The sequence below is a fragment of the Diabrotica virgifera genome, chromosome 2 (genome assembly GCF_917563875.1).
Source record: "Diabrotica virgifera virgifera chromosome 2, PGI_DIABVI_V3a".
NCBI classification, from domain to species: Eukaryota; Metazoa; Arthropoda; class Insecta; order Coleoptera; family Chrysomelidae; genus Diabrotica; species Diabrotica virgifera.
In genome coordinates, this window is record NC_065444.1 from 219,794,867 (window position 1) to 219,814,046 (window position 19,180).

The following is a 19,180-nucleotide window of genomic DNA, read 5'->3' on the forward strand; positions in this document are numbered from 1 at the left end:
CAGCGCAACAACCGTATCCGTAGATACATTCTTAGGTCTCTACTACATAATCATCATCATGCAACCGCTTCTGTCCACTGCTGGACATAGGTCTCTCCCATTTTTCGCCACTCTCCACGGTTCTATGCGTCTTGTTGCCATTTCTTGGATATTCGTTTAATGTCGTCCATCCAGCGTGTTGGTGGTCGTCCTCTGCTGCGTTTGTCTTCTCTTGGGCGCCAGTCAATTAGTTTTCTGGTCCATCTTGAGTCTTTCAGTCTCGCTACGTGACCTGCCCAATTCCATTTCAGCTTGGCTATACGTTCGACGATATCAGTGATACCTGTTCTTTTCCTTAGGTCTTGGTTCTTTATTTTGTCTTTTTTTGTCACGCCGAGAATCGATCTTTCCCTATGCCTTTGTGCCACTCGCATTTTTAGTGCTGTTGTTTTTGTGAGTGTGAGAGATTCTGCTCCGTATGTCATAATAGCAAGAACGCTTTGGTCAAATGTCTTCCGTTTCATAGCTATCGGGATGTTGCTCTTAAAGATGTCTCTTAGTGAACCATACGCCGCCCAAGCAAGTGTTATTCGTCGTTGAAATTCGCAGGTCTGATTGTCCTTGCCTATTCTGATTTCATGACCGAGATATATGTACTTTTCTGTCAATTCTACCACTTGATTTTGGATGGTTAGGTGTTCGCTGGGAATTAAATTTGTCATAAATTTGGTCTTACTGATGTTCATTTTTAGACCTATTGTTGAAGATACGTTTTCTAATTCTTGTAGCATTTGTTGTGCTTCACCCAGATCTTTGGTAATAAGTACTATATCGTCGGCAAAACGCAGATAATTGAGCATTTCCCCATCTATTTTTATTCCTCTATTTTCTCACTTTAGCATTTTAAAGGCGTATTCGAGAACCGTTATAAATAATTTAGGTGAGAGAGTGTCGCCCTATCTCACACGTCGCTTGATATGAATTTCTCTGGTGGTATCATGTAGTTTTACACGCATTGTGGCGTTTTGGTATAATGTTTGTACTAACTTTGTAAGCCGGTAATCTATTCTAATATTGTTCAGAGCAGTTATAATGCTGTCTAATTCAAGAGTGTCGAAGGATTTGTGAAAGTCTACGAAGATAAGTACCAGTGGTCTGTTATATTCTATCGATTTTACTACAGAATAGATGTTTCATTTTCACAAATTTTGTCCTGACTATTTCTATGTATACGGCTTTTAATCTCTTGTGTTTGTTCTGCGTTTTGGCTAAACAATGCTCCTAGATATTTGTATTTGTCTACCCTTTCTATCTGGATATTATTAATATGGAGTGTTTCGTTGTCTTTTGGATGTTTTGTAATGACCATGAATGTTTTCTTGTAAGTTCATTTTAATACCATATATATGGTACACTTTTCGTCCAGCCATTCCACTACGTTTGTCAGACTTTGTATATTTGAAATAAATGACAGTGTCATCGGCATATCTTATATTATTAAGGATTTCACCATTTATGATCATTCCATCCTTACACTCTCCCAAAGCTTCTTGGAAGACGCTTCGCTATATAAATATATTAAACAGCAGTGGTGAAAATATACAGTCCTGTCTTACAGCCCGAAGAATTTCTATTTCTTCCGACATTTGATCCTCAATTCTTATTTTGACTTTATGGTTTCAGTAGAGGTTTGAAATTACTCTAATGTCGCGGTTGTCAATATTTTTCAGTTTTAAGATATCAATTAGTTTATCGTGCTGGACCTTGTCAAATGTTTTTTCGAAATCAATAAAGCATATGTACATGTCTTGGTACAGTAGTCTGCTATAGGTTCTTTTTTTAGGTATTAAATGCGTTGATAACCACTGGATATCAAAAGCGAGTGCAACTCAACGGAGTGGAAGAGCAGGACGAGTGCAACCAGGACAATGTTACCATCTTTATACAAAATCTAAATATGATTTCTTTGAAGAATATTCATTACCGGAGATAATGCGGACTTCACTGACTAAAATAGTATTAGATTCAAAAGGTATTTTGTATTTTGTTTGTAAAATTCGTTCTTTGTTTAAAACTATTACAAGGATATCTAGGTCTCAGGAAAGGTGGTCATGTAAGAAGTAGTCAAATTAAGAAGAAAATAAATTTTTAAGTGGAATACTTATATAATACTAAGCTTAAGGGAAATTTTTGGCACAGCCCGTGACAAGAAGATCTGAGAAGGCGATATAATTATGAGATCTATAATAATAATAGTCTCGTTTTATACCGCTAAGCATAGTCCAGCTAGTTATAGATAGCTCCTTTTATATCTTCTAGCCTAGACCAGCTACCGCTATCGATTTATAAATCAAATTAAACAAAATTAAATAAGATTAAATAAAATTAACTAAAATTATACCGGGTGATGAATTGAAAAACGGGCATAGGAAACTCAATGTAAAATTCTAAATTGTTGAATTCCTGCTTCCCTAATTATTTTACATCAAAAGTCATGAAAAACTATTTGTAGAGGATTAAAATCTGTATTAAAAACACAAGTTAAAATTGTTCTACGATTTAAACAGAGTCCAAAATTTTGAAAAATAGAATACATTTGCCATACCTAAGTGCGTAAAAGTAAGGCCACACGTTACTATTTCTGGCAGTACGCAAACTATTGACTGAATAAAACATCTTTATTATTACTACTTTCTCCTCAACTGAGGACATCTTTTCGACTTTATTGTTTTTTAAACAATAAAAACGATAAAATAAAAATACTGTCAGTTCAAAATATTGTTAATATAATAATTTCATTGTGACCGAAGGCAACCTTATATACATTCTTGCACTGTGTGTGGCCTAAATTTGGCAAATACTTTGATAAAATTTATTATATTTTAAAAAATTCTGGAATGTGTTTAATTCGTAGAACAATTTTAACAATGGTTTTCAAAAAAGATTTCAATCCTCTACAAATAGTTTCTCATGTCTTTTGATGTAGAATAATTAGGGAAGCAGGAATTCAACAGTTTAGAATTTTACACATTGAGTTTCCTATGGCCCGTTTTCCAATTCACCACCCTGTATAATATTAAGGTATTAGTATACTTTAGAAGACCAAAAATAATCATTTTTTTCAAGAATTTTTTTCTCAAAACCTTTATTAAAAATGAACATAAAACTTTTTACATATTAATATATAACTCTTAGAGAGTACAAAAAATATATCTTTTTTCATTTATGCACGTACACTAATATTGTAGAGGGCGCAACAGTCGATGCCTCGAAAAATGATGGCGGACAGTTAATCTCAGGATTGGGATATCTGAAACAAAAAAATCGTACTGCATTTGAAAAGGGAAGGTTTCCTACGTGACAATTTACCACAATTTGACTAAAAAATAAAAAATAAATATTTCTTAACCATGAAAAACTGAAGAAAAACGGGCGATTTTTTCACAAATTTTTTTCAAATTTCCGTAAAATCTTTTTTTTGCGGAATTTTTCACTAACGGTGGTAAATTGTCACGTAAGAGCCCTTCCTTTTTCAAATGCCGTACGATTTTTTTGTTTCCGAGATCCCAATCCTGAGATTAACTGTTCGCCATCGGAACTACTATTTTCGAGGCCTCGACTTTGACGCCCTCTACAATATTAGTGTACGTGCATAAATAAAAAAAGATATAGTTTTGTATTCTCTAAGAGTTAGATATTAATATGTAAAAAAGTTGTTGTTAATTTTTAATAAGGGTTCTGAGAAAAATAATCTTGAAAAAATGCTTATTTTTGGTCTTCTAAAGTGTACTAGTACCTTATAAAATTAAGTAAAACCAAATAAAATTATAGGAAATAAAATTAAATTAAATAAATCGAATCGAGTATAATCGTATCTACAAGAACTATTCACTTGTGTCGGCATATATAGATACTTGTTTACCTATGAATACAGCAAGATCCGACATTTTTCATTGAATATACATTACTTAAAATGTTTTTTGTTTCACTTTTAATTATATCATCAAATATTTCAGAACGTTTAACAATATTTGATTATTTATTTAGAAATATAGATTTGTAAAATAAAATGGTTAACTAAAAAAATAGATATTTATTGTAATTTTTTTTAAGCTTTCAGTAATAATATGGAGACAATGACATTCATGAAGACTCTACCAACCCCACCCGAAGAAAGTACCGTTTCTAAAGCAATAGAAGAATTAAAGGAACTGGAACTACTAGATAATAATGAAAACTTGACCCCACTTGGTAAAAGGCTAGCAGAGTTTCAGCTAGAACCAAAGCTGGCAAAAACATTAGTTAATTCTTATATATTCAAATGTCTCTCTCCAATAGTCGATATTGTCACTCTTTTCTCTACGGATGTTGAATTATTCTCATCTGGTTTAATTGACAAAGAAACCATAAAAGAAATAAAAAGCGAGTTTTCTAAGGACAGCGACCATCTAGCTATGATGAGGATGTTTGAAAAATTTATGGAGTTTGATGAAGTTGTAGATAATCGTAAAATAAGACAATTTTGTAAGGACTTAAGTTTGATACCGCACAGGATGGAGATGCTCAGAAGTAAGTAAAACATTTATATATTTATTTCTCTTTGATTTAATTTCATTTTATTAGTCGCAACCGGAAGTACCGTTTTAAAGTCACCGAAATAGTATAAGCGATAAATTATTCGACGTGCCTTAGCAAGATAAGCCACTTTTGGTTTTTATCTAGTTTCCGGTTAAAAAGCTCTAACCGGAAGTGCCATATTATAGTCGCAGAAATAGTACATGTGGCATATCAATCGAAGCGTATAAGGCTTTTCATTCACGGTCATTTGTTTCGAGCTTATGTCACGTGTCGTCTAATATTAATATATCTACGTTATACGTTATTGGTTATACCAATGATACAAACCAAAGACTTATGACGTAGATATATTAATATTAGACGACACATGACATAAGCTCGAAACAAATGACCGTGAATGAAAAGCCCTATTGAACAGTCGAGCTTAAATCTTTAGTTCCGGTTTTGAAGTAATTTCCATTTCAACAATTATGACCGAAAGTTTAATAAAAATTACTCAAAATTAGTGAAATCGTATATCAATCTACTCAAAGTTAAGTTATATTAATATATTTACACGGTGACTTCAAATATCGACTTCTGATTCTACTTTCGGTCACGTTAAGTGAAAACCTAGGACTTACAAAGTCCATTCACTTGTTTTAAAAGGACTATTGCCAACCAAAACCGAAATCAATTTTTCCACTGATAAAATTGTTACATACCTCGAATAAGGAACTTGCACATAAAAATATTTTTGCATAAAATTGTTAACTTATGTTCAAAAATATTATATTTAAAATATTACGTCTTAACACTTAATAGTTTACGTACAATAACTGATAATAGTTGCGCGCCCAAATTTACCGTTTCAAACAACTTCAAAAGCGTCCGCTTGGGTCTGACGTCACCAACCATGATGTTTACCACTGTTCCCGTTTGGCTAGTGCCAGACGTGCACTGTAAAGACAATATTTTTAAATTTTAAAGATTTTCATGCACTTATAATATTGTTTTTAGTCAACGGAAATACATTTATATTTTACAACCTATCTCAAATGTCAAATTATATTAGAATGTTATGTAAGTATGTACCTACATTGTAGATACATATTGTACATAGATACCACAAAAAAATTACTTATAAAAAGAGAGGATGTTCTATTAAAATATATAAATATATTTAGTTTAAAATTTAAATTTCATTCTCACATAAAGAAATAAAAAATATTTTATGAATAAAACTTTATTTTATCAAAGTTTTATTCCATTTATTTTTAATAATTAGCAGAGCCAAATAGATGAGGGAAAATATTTACACTCCAAAAGTCTTGTGCTATACTAGTCAAACTGTTATTAAGACCTGCGTCATATTCTATCCAAATATAAGTAAATTCTGAATTACATATTTAAGTCTGTATCTGCTACGCAAAAAACACTTATTTTTTAAATACAACATTTGCAATTGTATGTACTTGTACATGTACATTGTAACATTGGTTATTTGGTTGAGAGATTAGATTTTAGCTCTCGGTCTCGGTTTTCTAACAACACAAATCCAAAACGTTCGTCCCTTATAATAATAAATGTTCCGAATATATTTCTGGTCGTAATATTTTGTGATAAACAAAACTAAAACCTATCATTTATAAATATTTTAGATTCATAACAAAAAAGAAAGAAATAAACAAAACTTTTAGTAATAAAAGTAAGAGCAATTAAACCCATTGTTATAAACAATTTAAACATGCTTATTAATAATACTTATTTGTTTTAACACCTGATCAATTTCAGTTCGAAACTAAATAAACTGATTAAGAACTATACAAGAACACAAATAATACTTTGGAATTTCCAATTAAATACGATTAAAATGGAATTAATACAATCACCAAAACAACCTTTTTCTTTTGAACTTTTATTTATACAATGGACTTCTACATAAGAGTTTTAAGTGAATGTGAATGAATTTGTAAATGATATTTTCGAAATATCCTAGCGGTTTTGTTGTCGATGGTAGGTAGACCCTGGGTCGTGACGTCAGACCCGTTTACGCATATCTGAAGAAATTTGAATTTTATAGCATTTTCAAAGCCGCGTAATAAGCGTATGAGTTAAAAATATTTGTTTTTTTTGCATGCATGCGTTTTAGGATCATGTTACCTTATATTTTTTAATATTATTTTAATATTTAAAAATATGTGGAAGTTCCCTATTGTGGACCCACAAAATATTGAATTGATTAAAAAAATTGACGATCAGTGGCCGCTACATTGCCGTTCAGAACTGGATGAGGATATTAAAAAAAAGAATTAGGAACTTTTGTATCAGATTTGTTAATAATACCTCATTTAAATGCCCCTGTGAAAGGATATTCTCCAAAGTGAATTTAATTTAAACTGGCATTAGAAATCACTTACAAAGTAGTATGTAGCGTAAGTTCACATTTATTGGCATCTCAAAGTATAAAATTTATACTTCACTAATTCACTATTTAATAGTGAATGACATAAGCCATAATTTTAACGTTACGCCAAACCGTCTGGTATTCAATCAACGGTCAAACATGATTGGTTTAATAACATCGTATAAACATGTCGATCATGAATTTATTGTAGAGATTCATTTTGAAAATAAATAAAAGTAGGTAAATAAAAATGTATTCAGTAATGGATACAAGAGTATATAGAGGAGTATCATGTGATTCGGATCACTTTATGGTAAAGTCCGAAATAGTTTTTCCGTTTAGATCCAAGAAAACAAAAGAACCACCTGAAGCTACAGAAATTTTTAACACAACAAATTACAACCTGGACAGCTTACAACATGAAAGTACGAGAACACTATATCAACGAAGACTAAATGAAAAATTAGAAGATGTAATCCAAAATGTATCTGTGCAAGAAGTGTACAAAAATATAATAGAGAATATACAAACAGCCGCAAAAGAAGCGCTTGGTTTAAAATCCGAACGTCACAGTAAAAAGCTATGGTGGACCGAAGACATACAAAACCTAATAATGGAGAAAAAGAAAGCGTACGCACGGTGGCTAAGTACTAAACATCCAGTAGACAAAGACAAATATTTGGACCTACGCAGAACAACAAGAAGAGCAGTAACAGCAGCAAAAAAAGAAATGTGGGATAGGAAATGCCAAGAGATCAACACTTACATAGGCGGAAGGAAGTGTTCAGAGACATGGAAATTTTTAAACAAAATAAAGAACACAGAAAGAAATACTACTTCTATTCAGTTAATATCAACAGAAAAATGGAAAGAATACTACGAGAGTTTGCTAACAGAAAGTAGAGCCGAATATACCACACAATCACCAACAGAAGTATTTGTTGAAGGCGAAGAGATTGTAGTGGGAGTTGATATGGTGAAGAAAGCTGTAAATGAACTAAAAAACGGTAGAGCTCCAGGGCCCGAAAATATTCCTGCCGAATTAATAAAATGTGGCACAGATAAACTCTTTCAAGCACTTAGTTGGTGTATGAACAAATATATAAACGGTGTCACACCACCCAGTTTATGGAAAGTAGCTTATATTTCTTCCATTCATAAAAAAGGAAATAAGTTGGATTGCTCAAATTGCAGAGGAATATCGGTAACTAGTACACTAAGCCGGGTGTACGGGCGCATTCTTAGAAATCTCATTGAGATGGAGTATAGGGAACAAGAAGAAGAAGAAGAGGCTGGTTTCCGCGCTGGAAGGACTTGCACAGATAATGTCTTCTGCCTAAAACAATTAATTGAAAAAAAATCAGCAACCAATCAAGAGACCCATCTCATGTTTGTTGACCTCCGTAAAGCATACGACAGCGTTGCTTTGACTAAATTGTGGAAATCACTACAAGAAACTAACATCAGCTACACTCTAGTCAAAGCTTTAAAAAATCTATATGAAAATTCTACATCACAAGTAACAATTGGCAACACACTATCTAAAAAGTTCATAGTTAACAACGGTCTGCGGCAGGGCTGCTGTATTTCACCAACTTTGTTCAAGATATATGTTGCAAAAGCACTAAACCAGTGGAAACGTAAATGCCACGGTATGGGTATAGACCTCGGAGAGGTTTGTTTGTATTACTTATAATTTGCTGATGACCAAGTCATCATAGCTAATGATAAAAACGACCTACAGTATATGGCAACAAAACTGAAGGAGGAATATGAACAGTGGGGCTTGGAAATTAATGTGGAAAAAACTAAATACCTACCCATAGGAGCTGAGTTATCCAATATCGAACTAGAGGATAATGAACAAATCACATCCTGTAGTGAATACACGTACCTGGGAGTAATCTTCGATAGAACGGGAAAAGACGATGAAGAAATAAAGAAAAGGGTAACACAAGCTAGAAGAACAATTGGATGCCTAAATGGAATACTTTGGAGATCCGAAATAGGAATACAGCGAAAATACAACATCTATGAAACACTTATTAAAAGCAGCCTACTTTATGGAGCAGAAACTTGGAGAATAACCGAGAACAACAGGAAAAAATTAGAAGCTGTAGAAATGGATGTGTTTAGAAGATCGTTAGGTATATCCCGTAGGGAAAGAATTCGAAATGAGGAAGTAAGACGACGAATTGGAATAGATGGTTACTTAACAACAGACATTGAGAGGAAACAGTTGATTTGGTATGGTCATGTTCAAAGAATGGAAGACACAAGATTGCCCAAAAAGATCTTGGAGTGGATACCACCAAACCGCAAAAAAACGAGGAAGACCCAAAAAGACATGGAAAGAAGGGGTAACCAAAGCAATGAGTACAAGGGATCTTAGAGATGGCCAATGGGATGATAGAAGGACGTGGAAGTTAGGCATCGGACAACGTCGAAAGACGTTCTAAAACCGATACATACATACAAATAAAAATGTATACCATTTTTATTCAGTTGCAATGCGAAGCCAAAACTGTCTTAATTTTTACTTAGTTCAGAGAGCGCAACCAGCACTCCTATCGACGATTTCGCCTCTTATTAGAGGCTAGTCAGAGGATGCATAGGTTGCTATCTCTGAGCCAAGTTTAAATTACCCAGTCTATTAGTCCCCTCATTGCAACTAACGTGATGGTATTCTTTTTCTCATGATCATCTTTCAGTGCGTCACAGTTTTTCGATTTCTTTCTAACGCATTAAATTGTATGTGACAGAAAAAAGGCACGTCGGCTATTACTTCTAGTTCTGTGATTATGCTAGTTGTCGATAAATGGCGCCATAATTAAAAAAAATAATTTTTTTTAATTAGATAATAATATTACAAATATAATCTGTATAATTTATAAGACTATACAAATCAAAGAAAATACCATTTTATAAATGCAAGAAACACATTTGATTTGTTTTTATTCTAAATTGAAAATAAAATATGACAACTGTCAGATTTAACTAAAATGTCATGTTAGAATAAATGTCATAAATGTGTATTATCACGGACTTACCCTTTTTCCTATCATTTGTGACGCACTGAAAAATGATCATGAAAAGGACAATAGTAGGTGCCTAGCGGCATCTGCTAGATACAAGTCAAAGCTTTCAACTTAATAAAATATTTAGAATAATATCAAATTAAAAACTTATTGGACCATTTTCCTGGTAACACCTCCACGGCTTCTAAAAATTGCAAGCCAGATGGATGCTGAAGCAAAGAAGACACGAGAGAATTCTACAATTTGCAATTCACAGCCCCGTATGTTCAGAGTGGTAAATTCCAACGGAAAATGGACCTACGTTACTTAATAGGAATATTACTATTGCAAATTGTAGAATTCCCTCGTGTCTTCTTTGCTTTAGCATCCATCTGTCTTGCAATTTTTAGAAGCCATGGAGGTGTTACCGGGAAAATGGTCCAATAAGTTTTCAATTTGATATTATTTTAAATATGTTTAAATATTTTTAATATATTTTAATTAAACTAAATAATTATTACTTACTATGATTCGCATTTTTAGTTGAAGAAATTGTAACACAATTTTCAATAAAAAACGATAATTTTGACAACATTGTACCATCAGTCTTTCATTGGCCCGTGTAAAACCTATTTGCGCCGAAATAGTTCAGAACCCAACAGTTCCCTCGAGTATTTGAGTTTTTATAATATACTCATGTACAAAAATATTGCATATTTTATCTTCAATCGTTATTATTTGTTTATTTTTTATCTTTGAAATATTAAGTATTTATTTATTTATTTATTTATCTATTTATTTGATTTATTTATTTATTTGATGTATTTTAATTTATTAGAGATGAATAAATGGTTAAACATAGTCTTTATAACTGAATATGCAATAATGTAACAAATTAAAAAACATTGCATAGTATGGAAAGTGTGCTTTGGCGACTTGACAATTCTTGTTTTGTTGAATTGTCAGTTAGAATATGTCAGTTGTAGAGTTTTATTTTTCGATTCTGCAGTTTTCTTGCTGAGATGCCACATTTAAGTGAGGTAGTGTGTGCTAGAATTGTTACTTTAAGAAATGAGGGTTACAGACAAGAAGATATTGCGTGGATAGCGAATATCCATCATTCGACTGTTTCTCGTATAGTAAAGCGATACAATGAGACTGGGGAATACAAAAGGCGACCTGGTCAAGGACGAAAAAGATGTACAACGCCAAGAGATGACCAATATTTAAGACTTAAATCTTTGCGAAATCGTACACTTATAGCTTCTTATCTCAAAAATGAGTTACTGATCACAAGACAAGTTAATGTAAGTGCCAAAACTGTGACTCGAAGGCTTAAAGAGGTTGGTTTGAATCCAAAACGGCCTGCCAGAGTTCCACTTCTTCTACCACGGCATAAAACTCAAAGGTTACACTTTGCAAGAGCCCACGTTAACTGGAACGAACATCAATGGAGAAGAGTTCTTTTCACAGATGAAACGAGGATACAATTATGGAAGCCAGATGGATGTGATCGAGTATACAGAAGGTCTGGGGAACGTTTCGCAGAATGTAATCTTGTACAACATGTTAGTTTTGGTGGCGGTTCCATAATGCTATGGGGTGGTATTAGTTGGGAGAGTCGTACGGAGCTTATTGAGGTGAATATTCGAATGAATGCTGACTGGTACATACGGAACATCCTTGAATATCATGTTTTTTCTTATGCCGGCTTCGTTGGGTCTGATAACTTTGTGCTAATGCATGATAATGCCCGTGCACATACGGCAGGAACAGTCATACAATATTTTGAGGATGTTGGAGTTGAGGCTCTAGACTGGCCAACAATGAGCCCTGATGCAAATCCCATAGAACATATATGGAAACTCCAAACTCAATTGCAGAATTAAGAATTGCTACACAGGAAAAATTGAATCGACTTCCTCAAGAAACCATCCAAGATATTCTGCGGAGCATGCCTAGAAGGATGCAGGCAATCATTAGAGCTAGAGGAGGAAATACTAGGTACTACATTGTTACAATGTTGCCGTAAAAAAATGTTCTATTGTCGTTATTGTTTTTTTTTTCTAATTAAATGTTACAAGCAAAATCAGTCCATTTTATTAATTTCTCTACAAATTAGTTGTGACTCTGCAATATGCAAGGTAATTATATATTATATATATAATCAAATTCCCTTATACCATATTGGTGTTGGGATTACAATAATAACTTAGATATTGTGTACAAATTTACGCCACTGAGTTCTATTTTGTGCCAATACTTTTGCTTCTTTCCAGGATTTGCCTCTCTTTTGTAGAACTTTTCCAATAGCTTGGTCCTATGTTTCTCTTGGTCTTCCTCTCTTCCTCTTGATATTTACTCTCGTTTCCCAAATCATTTTTACCGGTTTTCTATCGTCTAGTCTTTGCAAATGTTCCCACCAGCTGATTTGTCTTTTTTCTATGAATTCTATGATTGATTCCACCTCCAGATCCTCTCTTATCTGCTCATTTCTTACCCTGTCAAGTCTTGTGACTCCTCTCGCTCTTCTTGGGTACTTCATTTCCGTCGCTTGTATTCTGCTCTTCTGCCTCTGTTAATGTCCACGATTCGCAACCGAAGGTGAGTATGGGTCTATATATTGCTTTAAATACTTTCATTTTTGTACTTTGCGCTATTTCCTTTTTTCCTATAAAAGTTGTGTTCATTGCATAATATGAATTTATATGCAAGGTAATTATTGACAATAAATATACGTAGGATAGTTCAGCTCAACTTATTTAGCAACAAAAAGTACAAAATTTTTTAAAAGGAAAAAGATATACTTCAAAAATAAAATATGCAATATTTTTGTCTGTGAGTGTATAATTCTTTGAAAACCTTGTTGGCCAACTGCCTGGAGCGGAGTTGAGCTGAACTACATGTAATTTATATGTTCCGTTTTTGTTTCGCTGAATCTGTATATTGCACATTACCTTACCAATCTGCGATAAAAAAATAAAATTAGAAACTATAACTACTCTAACTAATAAGCTATTGCTTAGCTTAGATCCTACAGGCAACAGCAAGTGTGCAAAAAATTGTATGAAGGTGATTACTCTAGCGATATTAATTATTATTATTATTGTGTGTTACATATGTATTGTGTATGAGATTGTCGATGATTTGTTCTTTGACTTTAATATTATCTATTTTTTCAGAATTAAGAAAAATTCATTTTGACTACTTGGTAGATGGACTGCACGATGTACTCCCATTTTCTGATGATTCTTCAGACAACGACGAGTTAGTTAAAGCCGTTTTGTATTCTGGTGTTGGAAATATTTTACAATACCGTAATTGGGATATTGTAAAGAATCGTTTAAAGAACAATACTAACGTCCTACTCACTAGGTAATTGTTACAATTATTTTTCATAACGCAAGCAAACATAATTACTCTGGGCTAATTAGCAAAATACAAGGAATAGCTATTTGTATAACAAGGGAGGAAAGTGCTACTTTTCCTCCCGAGAATGAAGTTTCATTCAAGGGAGGAAAAGGCACTTTACTCCCATGTTATACATATGGTTTTTCCACCTTCCTCAAATAACAAGTAATTTTTTCATTTTTACTTAATTTCTTTATGTAACTAACCAACAAAATTTATTAGAACTAAAACTAACAAGTAGATACAACTGTCAACTGTCAAATATAGGTCAAATTATTAATGTAAACATTGTTAAATCAGAATAACAATTTACTGTTTTTTACCATTCTGCAAAATACAGGGTGTTTTTAACTAAACGTTAAAATGTATAGATACTTACGTAATAGAAAATAGATATTGTACAGGGCGTCAATAAGTTATATTTCATGAATGAAATACCATGACGTCACTTTTACTTTTCCTCCCTACGGAGTAAAAGTACGACTTGGCTCCCTACAGTCAGGTCCGGAAAAGTATACTTTCGGTAGAGGTAGGTGGAAAAAGTTATTTACCAGCAATTTTATTGCTGGAATCGAATCTTATGACTGTATAACATATTATATTAATAATATAGGTATGCAAAGTCCGCAGATAGTGTGCTACTTTTCTTATAAACAAAATGGCGCCCGAAAATCGTGGTTTTTTTCAATGTTTGCTCTATAACTCCAAAGATTTTAACTTTACACCAAAAACACCCAAATAAAAATTCGATTTTAACTTTACACCAAAAACACCCAAATAAAAATTCACCGTAACTAAATTCTGCATAGAGACGTCGTGTCCCGATTTACTTCAACGAAAATGTTCCCCGGAAAATGCGGGTTTTTCCAACAAAATCTTTAATTTTCAACTGAAATTTTAGATAAGTAATTGTTTATCAATAATTAAATAACTTGGTAATATAAATGCCCTTTTCGTATAGATTATAATTCCAGAAGTCGATGGAAATTGAATGAAAAGTTTAGCAACAATTGAATTGCTAATTAAAAGTTTACGTTCGCTATAATAACCACAATAATTATGATACATAAGAATAACTATGATTTTTGTATAAAAAGACACTGTACCTATCTAATGTACTTTACAGAATTGAAATTGAACTATTTAACCGGCCTCAGGAATATTTTAAAATTATAACCAATTTTTTAGCTTATAAACAAATAGAATATCTCGGGAAATATTAAATTAAGTTAAATCATGAAAACGGTATTGGAAAAGAAGCGTAAAAAGATTAAAAGAAAAAACTTTTAATTGTGATGAGTGGTTCCTGAGATACAACCGGTCAAAGTTGACCGGCATTTACGGAACAGATATAAAAAATAGGATCATAATTTTCGAACCATCACCTTTTTATTTTTGTTCTCTTTCTCCACACCAATTTTCATATCTTTAAAATACTCATAACATATATTATTATAATAAAAACTATCGATATTACCAGTGAAAATTTCCAAAAATATCAAAATTCCAATCAAAAATTAGGTTGGAGAAAATGTAATCTCAAAGTTTAAAATCGGTATACGTTAAAAAAATGCATTTTCTCGGCTTCCCATGGAGCAATTTTCTTCAATCTTTTTTTGTTCCCAAGTAACTCGAGTAGAGCCATCTAACTAACGCATTATTAAATGTCAAACTTGCTTTTGTTTTGTTATAATATATTAATTTATTTATAAGAAAATAAAACTACATATTTTTCCAGTTGTAGGCTTTTTTTAGATAAACCTAAAACAAGTGTAGCTTTTAACTTTAAAAACAAATATTCTCATTTGAAAGCTAGATAATTATTTAAACAATCTTTATTTAAACAAATTAAAATTTTTTGTTATAATAAATCAATTAATTTATTATAACAAAACAAAAGCAACTTTGACATTTAGCTGTGGATTGCTACACTTATTTTCTAAACTCAATCTGCTACACCGGGGTACAGTGGTACCCCAAATAAAATTGATCTAAAATATTTATATATGTATGTTTTAAGAACTTATGACAAAAACAATCTTAACATAACATATTAAGAATTTATTTTGTATACAAAAATATTTTATTATATTATTATCCACAAGTTTATTTTCATATTTTCCACACCCACTACTGCAAATTAGTGTAACTTACAAACAAGGTTGGGGTACAAGTGTACCCCAGGTAGCATTCCAGGGTTAATAATGCGTTAGTTAGATGGCTCTAGTCGAGTTAGTTGGTAACAAAAAAAGAATGATGAAAATTGCTCCATGGGAAGGCGAGAAAATGCATTTTTTTAACGTATGCCGATTTTGAATTTTGCGATTACATTTTCTCCAACCTAATTTTTGATTGGAATTTTGCTATTTTTGGCATTTTTTTCTCGTAATATCGATAGTTTTTATTATAATAATATATGTTATGAGTATTTTAAAGATATGAAAATTGGTGTGGAGAAAGAGGACAAAAATAAAAAGGTAATGGTTTGAAAATTATGATCTTATTTTTTATATCTTTGTGTGATGATTTAAGTTATTGGCTTCTTGGATTATCACTGGATCAATAGATGTGTGAAAAAGGATTTTTTTGATTAATACTTGTGGATAGGAGTTATTAATAAATATGTTGTAAAGAATATCGAGGTTTTTTTATGAATAGACCAGTAAGGATCTGTTTTTAGGTGGATGTGAGAGGTGGCATTCAGATTTTTGCGAATAAAGTTAGGTGATAACTTCGTTAATAATAATTGATTTATGCTCCTTCTCAAATATGCCCGGAACATTAATAAAAAAAATCAAATATTTAAAAATTTCGAATAACATCGATTTTTTTCTCCTTTTTTTGTTTATAACTTTAAAACGATTCATTTTGGAACAAAGTCGTATAGGAATAAAACAAAGATAATTAAATTTTCTATCAGATGCGATTGGTTAAAAATGTCTTAATTTATCACCCTTGCTGCAAAATAGCAATAAATATAAAATAAGGGGGCAAAACAAGCCTGTCATTATTCAATGATTTTCCATCACTTAGGTTACACTTGGAATCTTCCTAATTCGCTTAGAAAATTTTTGTCATATGCTAAAACCGTACACCAAATTTCATTAAAATTGACTTACTAGATTTTGAATAATAATTTTGCAATCACACTTTTTTTAAAAAATTAAAAATTTTTAAAATCTTGCACAACAAAAACTAGAACATACAAAGATTTGTCAATCTTTTTACATATAAAGAAGCACTCCACCTGTCTAATGCACTTTACAGAATTCAAATCGGATTATTTAAGCAGCCACAGCAATGTTTTAAAGTTATAAACAATTTTTTGGCTTATAAACAAATTAGTGCAGTGGCCAGGAGGGGGTGCTACGCGCTCCTTTATTTAGATGGACTTACCCAAGATTTTTATGTATTTTTGACACGTAGAACACGATTTTTTTGGGTAACAGTTGATCCGGATGTCGATAAGGTTGTTATAAACAAAGAACTTGAGGAATTACATAACATCGATTTTTCGCAAAATAAAACATTTTTTTGTATTTCTTGGGTAATTCTAAGCAAAAAATGTTCTTACAAGTTTTTTCGTAGGATGCATAGTTTTCGAGATAAACGCAGTGGAACGCGAAGTTTTTGAAAGCGAATAACTTTTGATTAAAAAATAAAATAGCAATTCTGCTGACAGCATTTGAAAGTTTAAGTCAAATTATACCGGTTTTAATTATTTGCATTGCTAAAAATGATTTTTTTTATTATTAAACAAAGCTATTTGTTTATAAGCCAAAAAATTGTTTATAAGTTTAAAACATTGCTGAGGCCCCTTAAATAATTAGATTTTAATTCTGTAAAGTGTATTATATAGGTAGAGCACCTCTTTATCTGTAAAAAAATTAGCCAACTTCTAAATGGTCTACTTTCTGTTCAGAAAGATTTTAAAAAATTTGAACTTTTTTAAAAACATTTAGATTGCAAATTTATTATGCAAAATCTATTAGGTCGATTTTAATAAAATTTGGTACACGGTTTAAGTATGTTACAAATAATTTCCTAAGTGAATTACTAAGGTTCTAAGTGCCACCAAAGTGGTTAAAAATATTGAATAACAACAGGCGTATTTTGCCCCCTTATTTTGTATTTATTGCTATATTGCAGAAAAGGTAATACGTTAAGAAATTTTTGACCAGTTGTATATCATACAAAATTTAATTATCTTTATTTTATTTCTCTACGACTTTGTTCCAAAACGAATCGTTTTAAAGTTATAAGCAAAGAAAGCAAAAAAAAAATCGACGTTTTTCGAAATTTTTAAATGTTTTAATTTTTTTATTAATGTTCCGGGCATATTTGAGAAGGAGCATAAGTCAATTATTATTACTGAAGGTGTCACCTAACTTTATCTGCAAAAATCCGAATGCCACCTCTCACATCCAAAAATAGACGTTTTTTCACAGATCCTTACTGGTCTAGAAACAGTTTGTCTGATATTAGAATCACTTATTCTTCATTTGTTTTACCAAATTTACCTTTATGGGATGTTTATGGTATGACATATAGTTAAGGTATCTTTCTGAGCTCATTGGTTTCCTATACCAGTCAATTACTATTGTATTGTCCGTATAACGAATGAAACGTGTATCCAAGAAGGGAACAGAAAGTTTATCATCTTCCATTTCAACCGTAAATTTTATATAAGGTTCGTAACTGTTAAACGTAAATAGTAAATCATCTACTTCATCTTTAGGTAATGCTAATATGATATCTACATTCTTTTTTATTAAAGAGACTTTGAAAGATATAACTGGTAGTACTATATCTAACAAATCATACACGACATAATATGTGGCAAGGATTTAAAAATCTAAAATCTATTTTCTGTCTACTGTAACTTGTTCTTTGAAATCGTTCTAAAATCCACAAATAAAAATCTATCCAAATAAATCGATAGCAAATTATATCTTTACTTGGATGGTCTCTGTTTTTTTTTTCGATTTTAATTTAATTAGAAACTATAAAAGTAAGTCCGTGGTATTCCCAAAAAAATATCCAACAATATGATTTTTTTAACTACATATTTACACTGTTTAATATTATATAAATGTTGTTCTGAATCTATTTCCTTGTGGCATTTTTATAATAAACTATTTTTAATGGGAAATAAGCCACAATTTTACCAAAAAAATGATTTTATTAACGTTTCGAAGCCCAAATCGGGTTTCGTTGTCAAAATACAAAATACTCTTTATAATAAACTACTTTTAATGGGAAATAAGCCACAATTTTACCCAAAAAATGATTTTATTAACGTTTCGTTTGGGCTTCGAAACGTTAATAAAATCATTTTTTTTTTGGTAAAATTGTGGCTTATTTCCCATTAAAAATAGTTTATTATTATATAAATATTTAGTAAACCTTTTAAATTTATTTTGCAATATTCTAAATTTTTTGTTTTAATAATATATTCTTTAATCTTAAATTTTAGGAATAATCATAAAGCCACCATCACTCCAGAAAGTGTAAACTATAGGCGATACAAATTTCCGTCAAATTATCTTCTGTACATCAATGAAACCAGGTCCAATATTCGAAGAACGACTTTGGTCAGGGAATGTAGCTTTTTAACAAATTTGTCAGTATTGTTATTTTCCAATAGGGATTTACAAATTAATAAGGTAATTATAATAAATAAATAAATATTTCGTTAATTGATGAATTCGATCGTTACTTGATGTTCATTTTATCTAACAATAAAACACTGAAAACGTTTGTTTTCTATACTTCCACAAAATTTATTACAACTATGTGACTACAGCTG

The 19,180-nt window shown here is 31.5% G+C and overlaps 1 protein-coding gene across 1 annotated transcript in view; it reads left to right on the forward strand.

Annotated features, from left to right (window-relative positions):
* LOC126880382 (ATP-dependent RNA helicase DHX30-like) overlaps positions 1-19,180 on the forward strand; it is an 84,509-nt gene that overhangs the window by 55,943 nt on the left and 9,386 nt on the right. The window contains exons 9-12 of the mRNA XM_050644209.1: positions 1,823-2,011; positions 4,093-4,548; positions 13,143-13,335; positions 18,848-19,037. Of these exons, the coding sequence (XP_050500166.1) occupies positions 1,823-2,011; positions 4,093-4,548; positions 13,143-13,335; positions 18,848-19,037 (1,028 nt within the window). The remainder of the gene's footprint in view (positions 1-1,822; positions 2,012-4,092; positions 4,549-13,142; positions 13,336-18,847; positions 19,038-19,180) is intronic.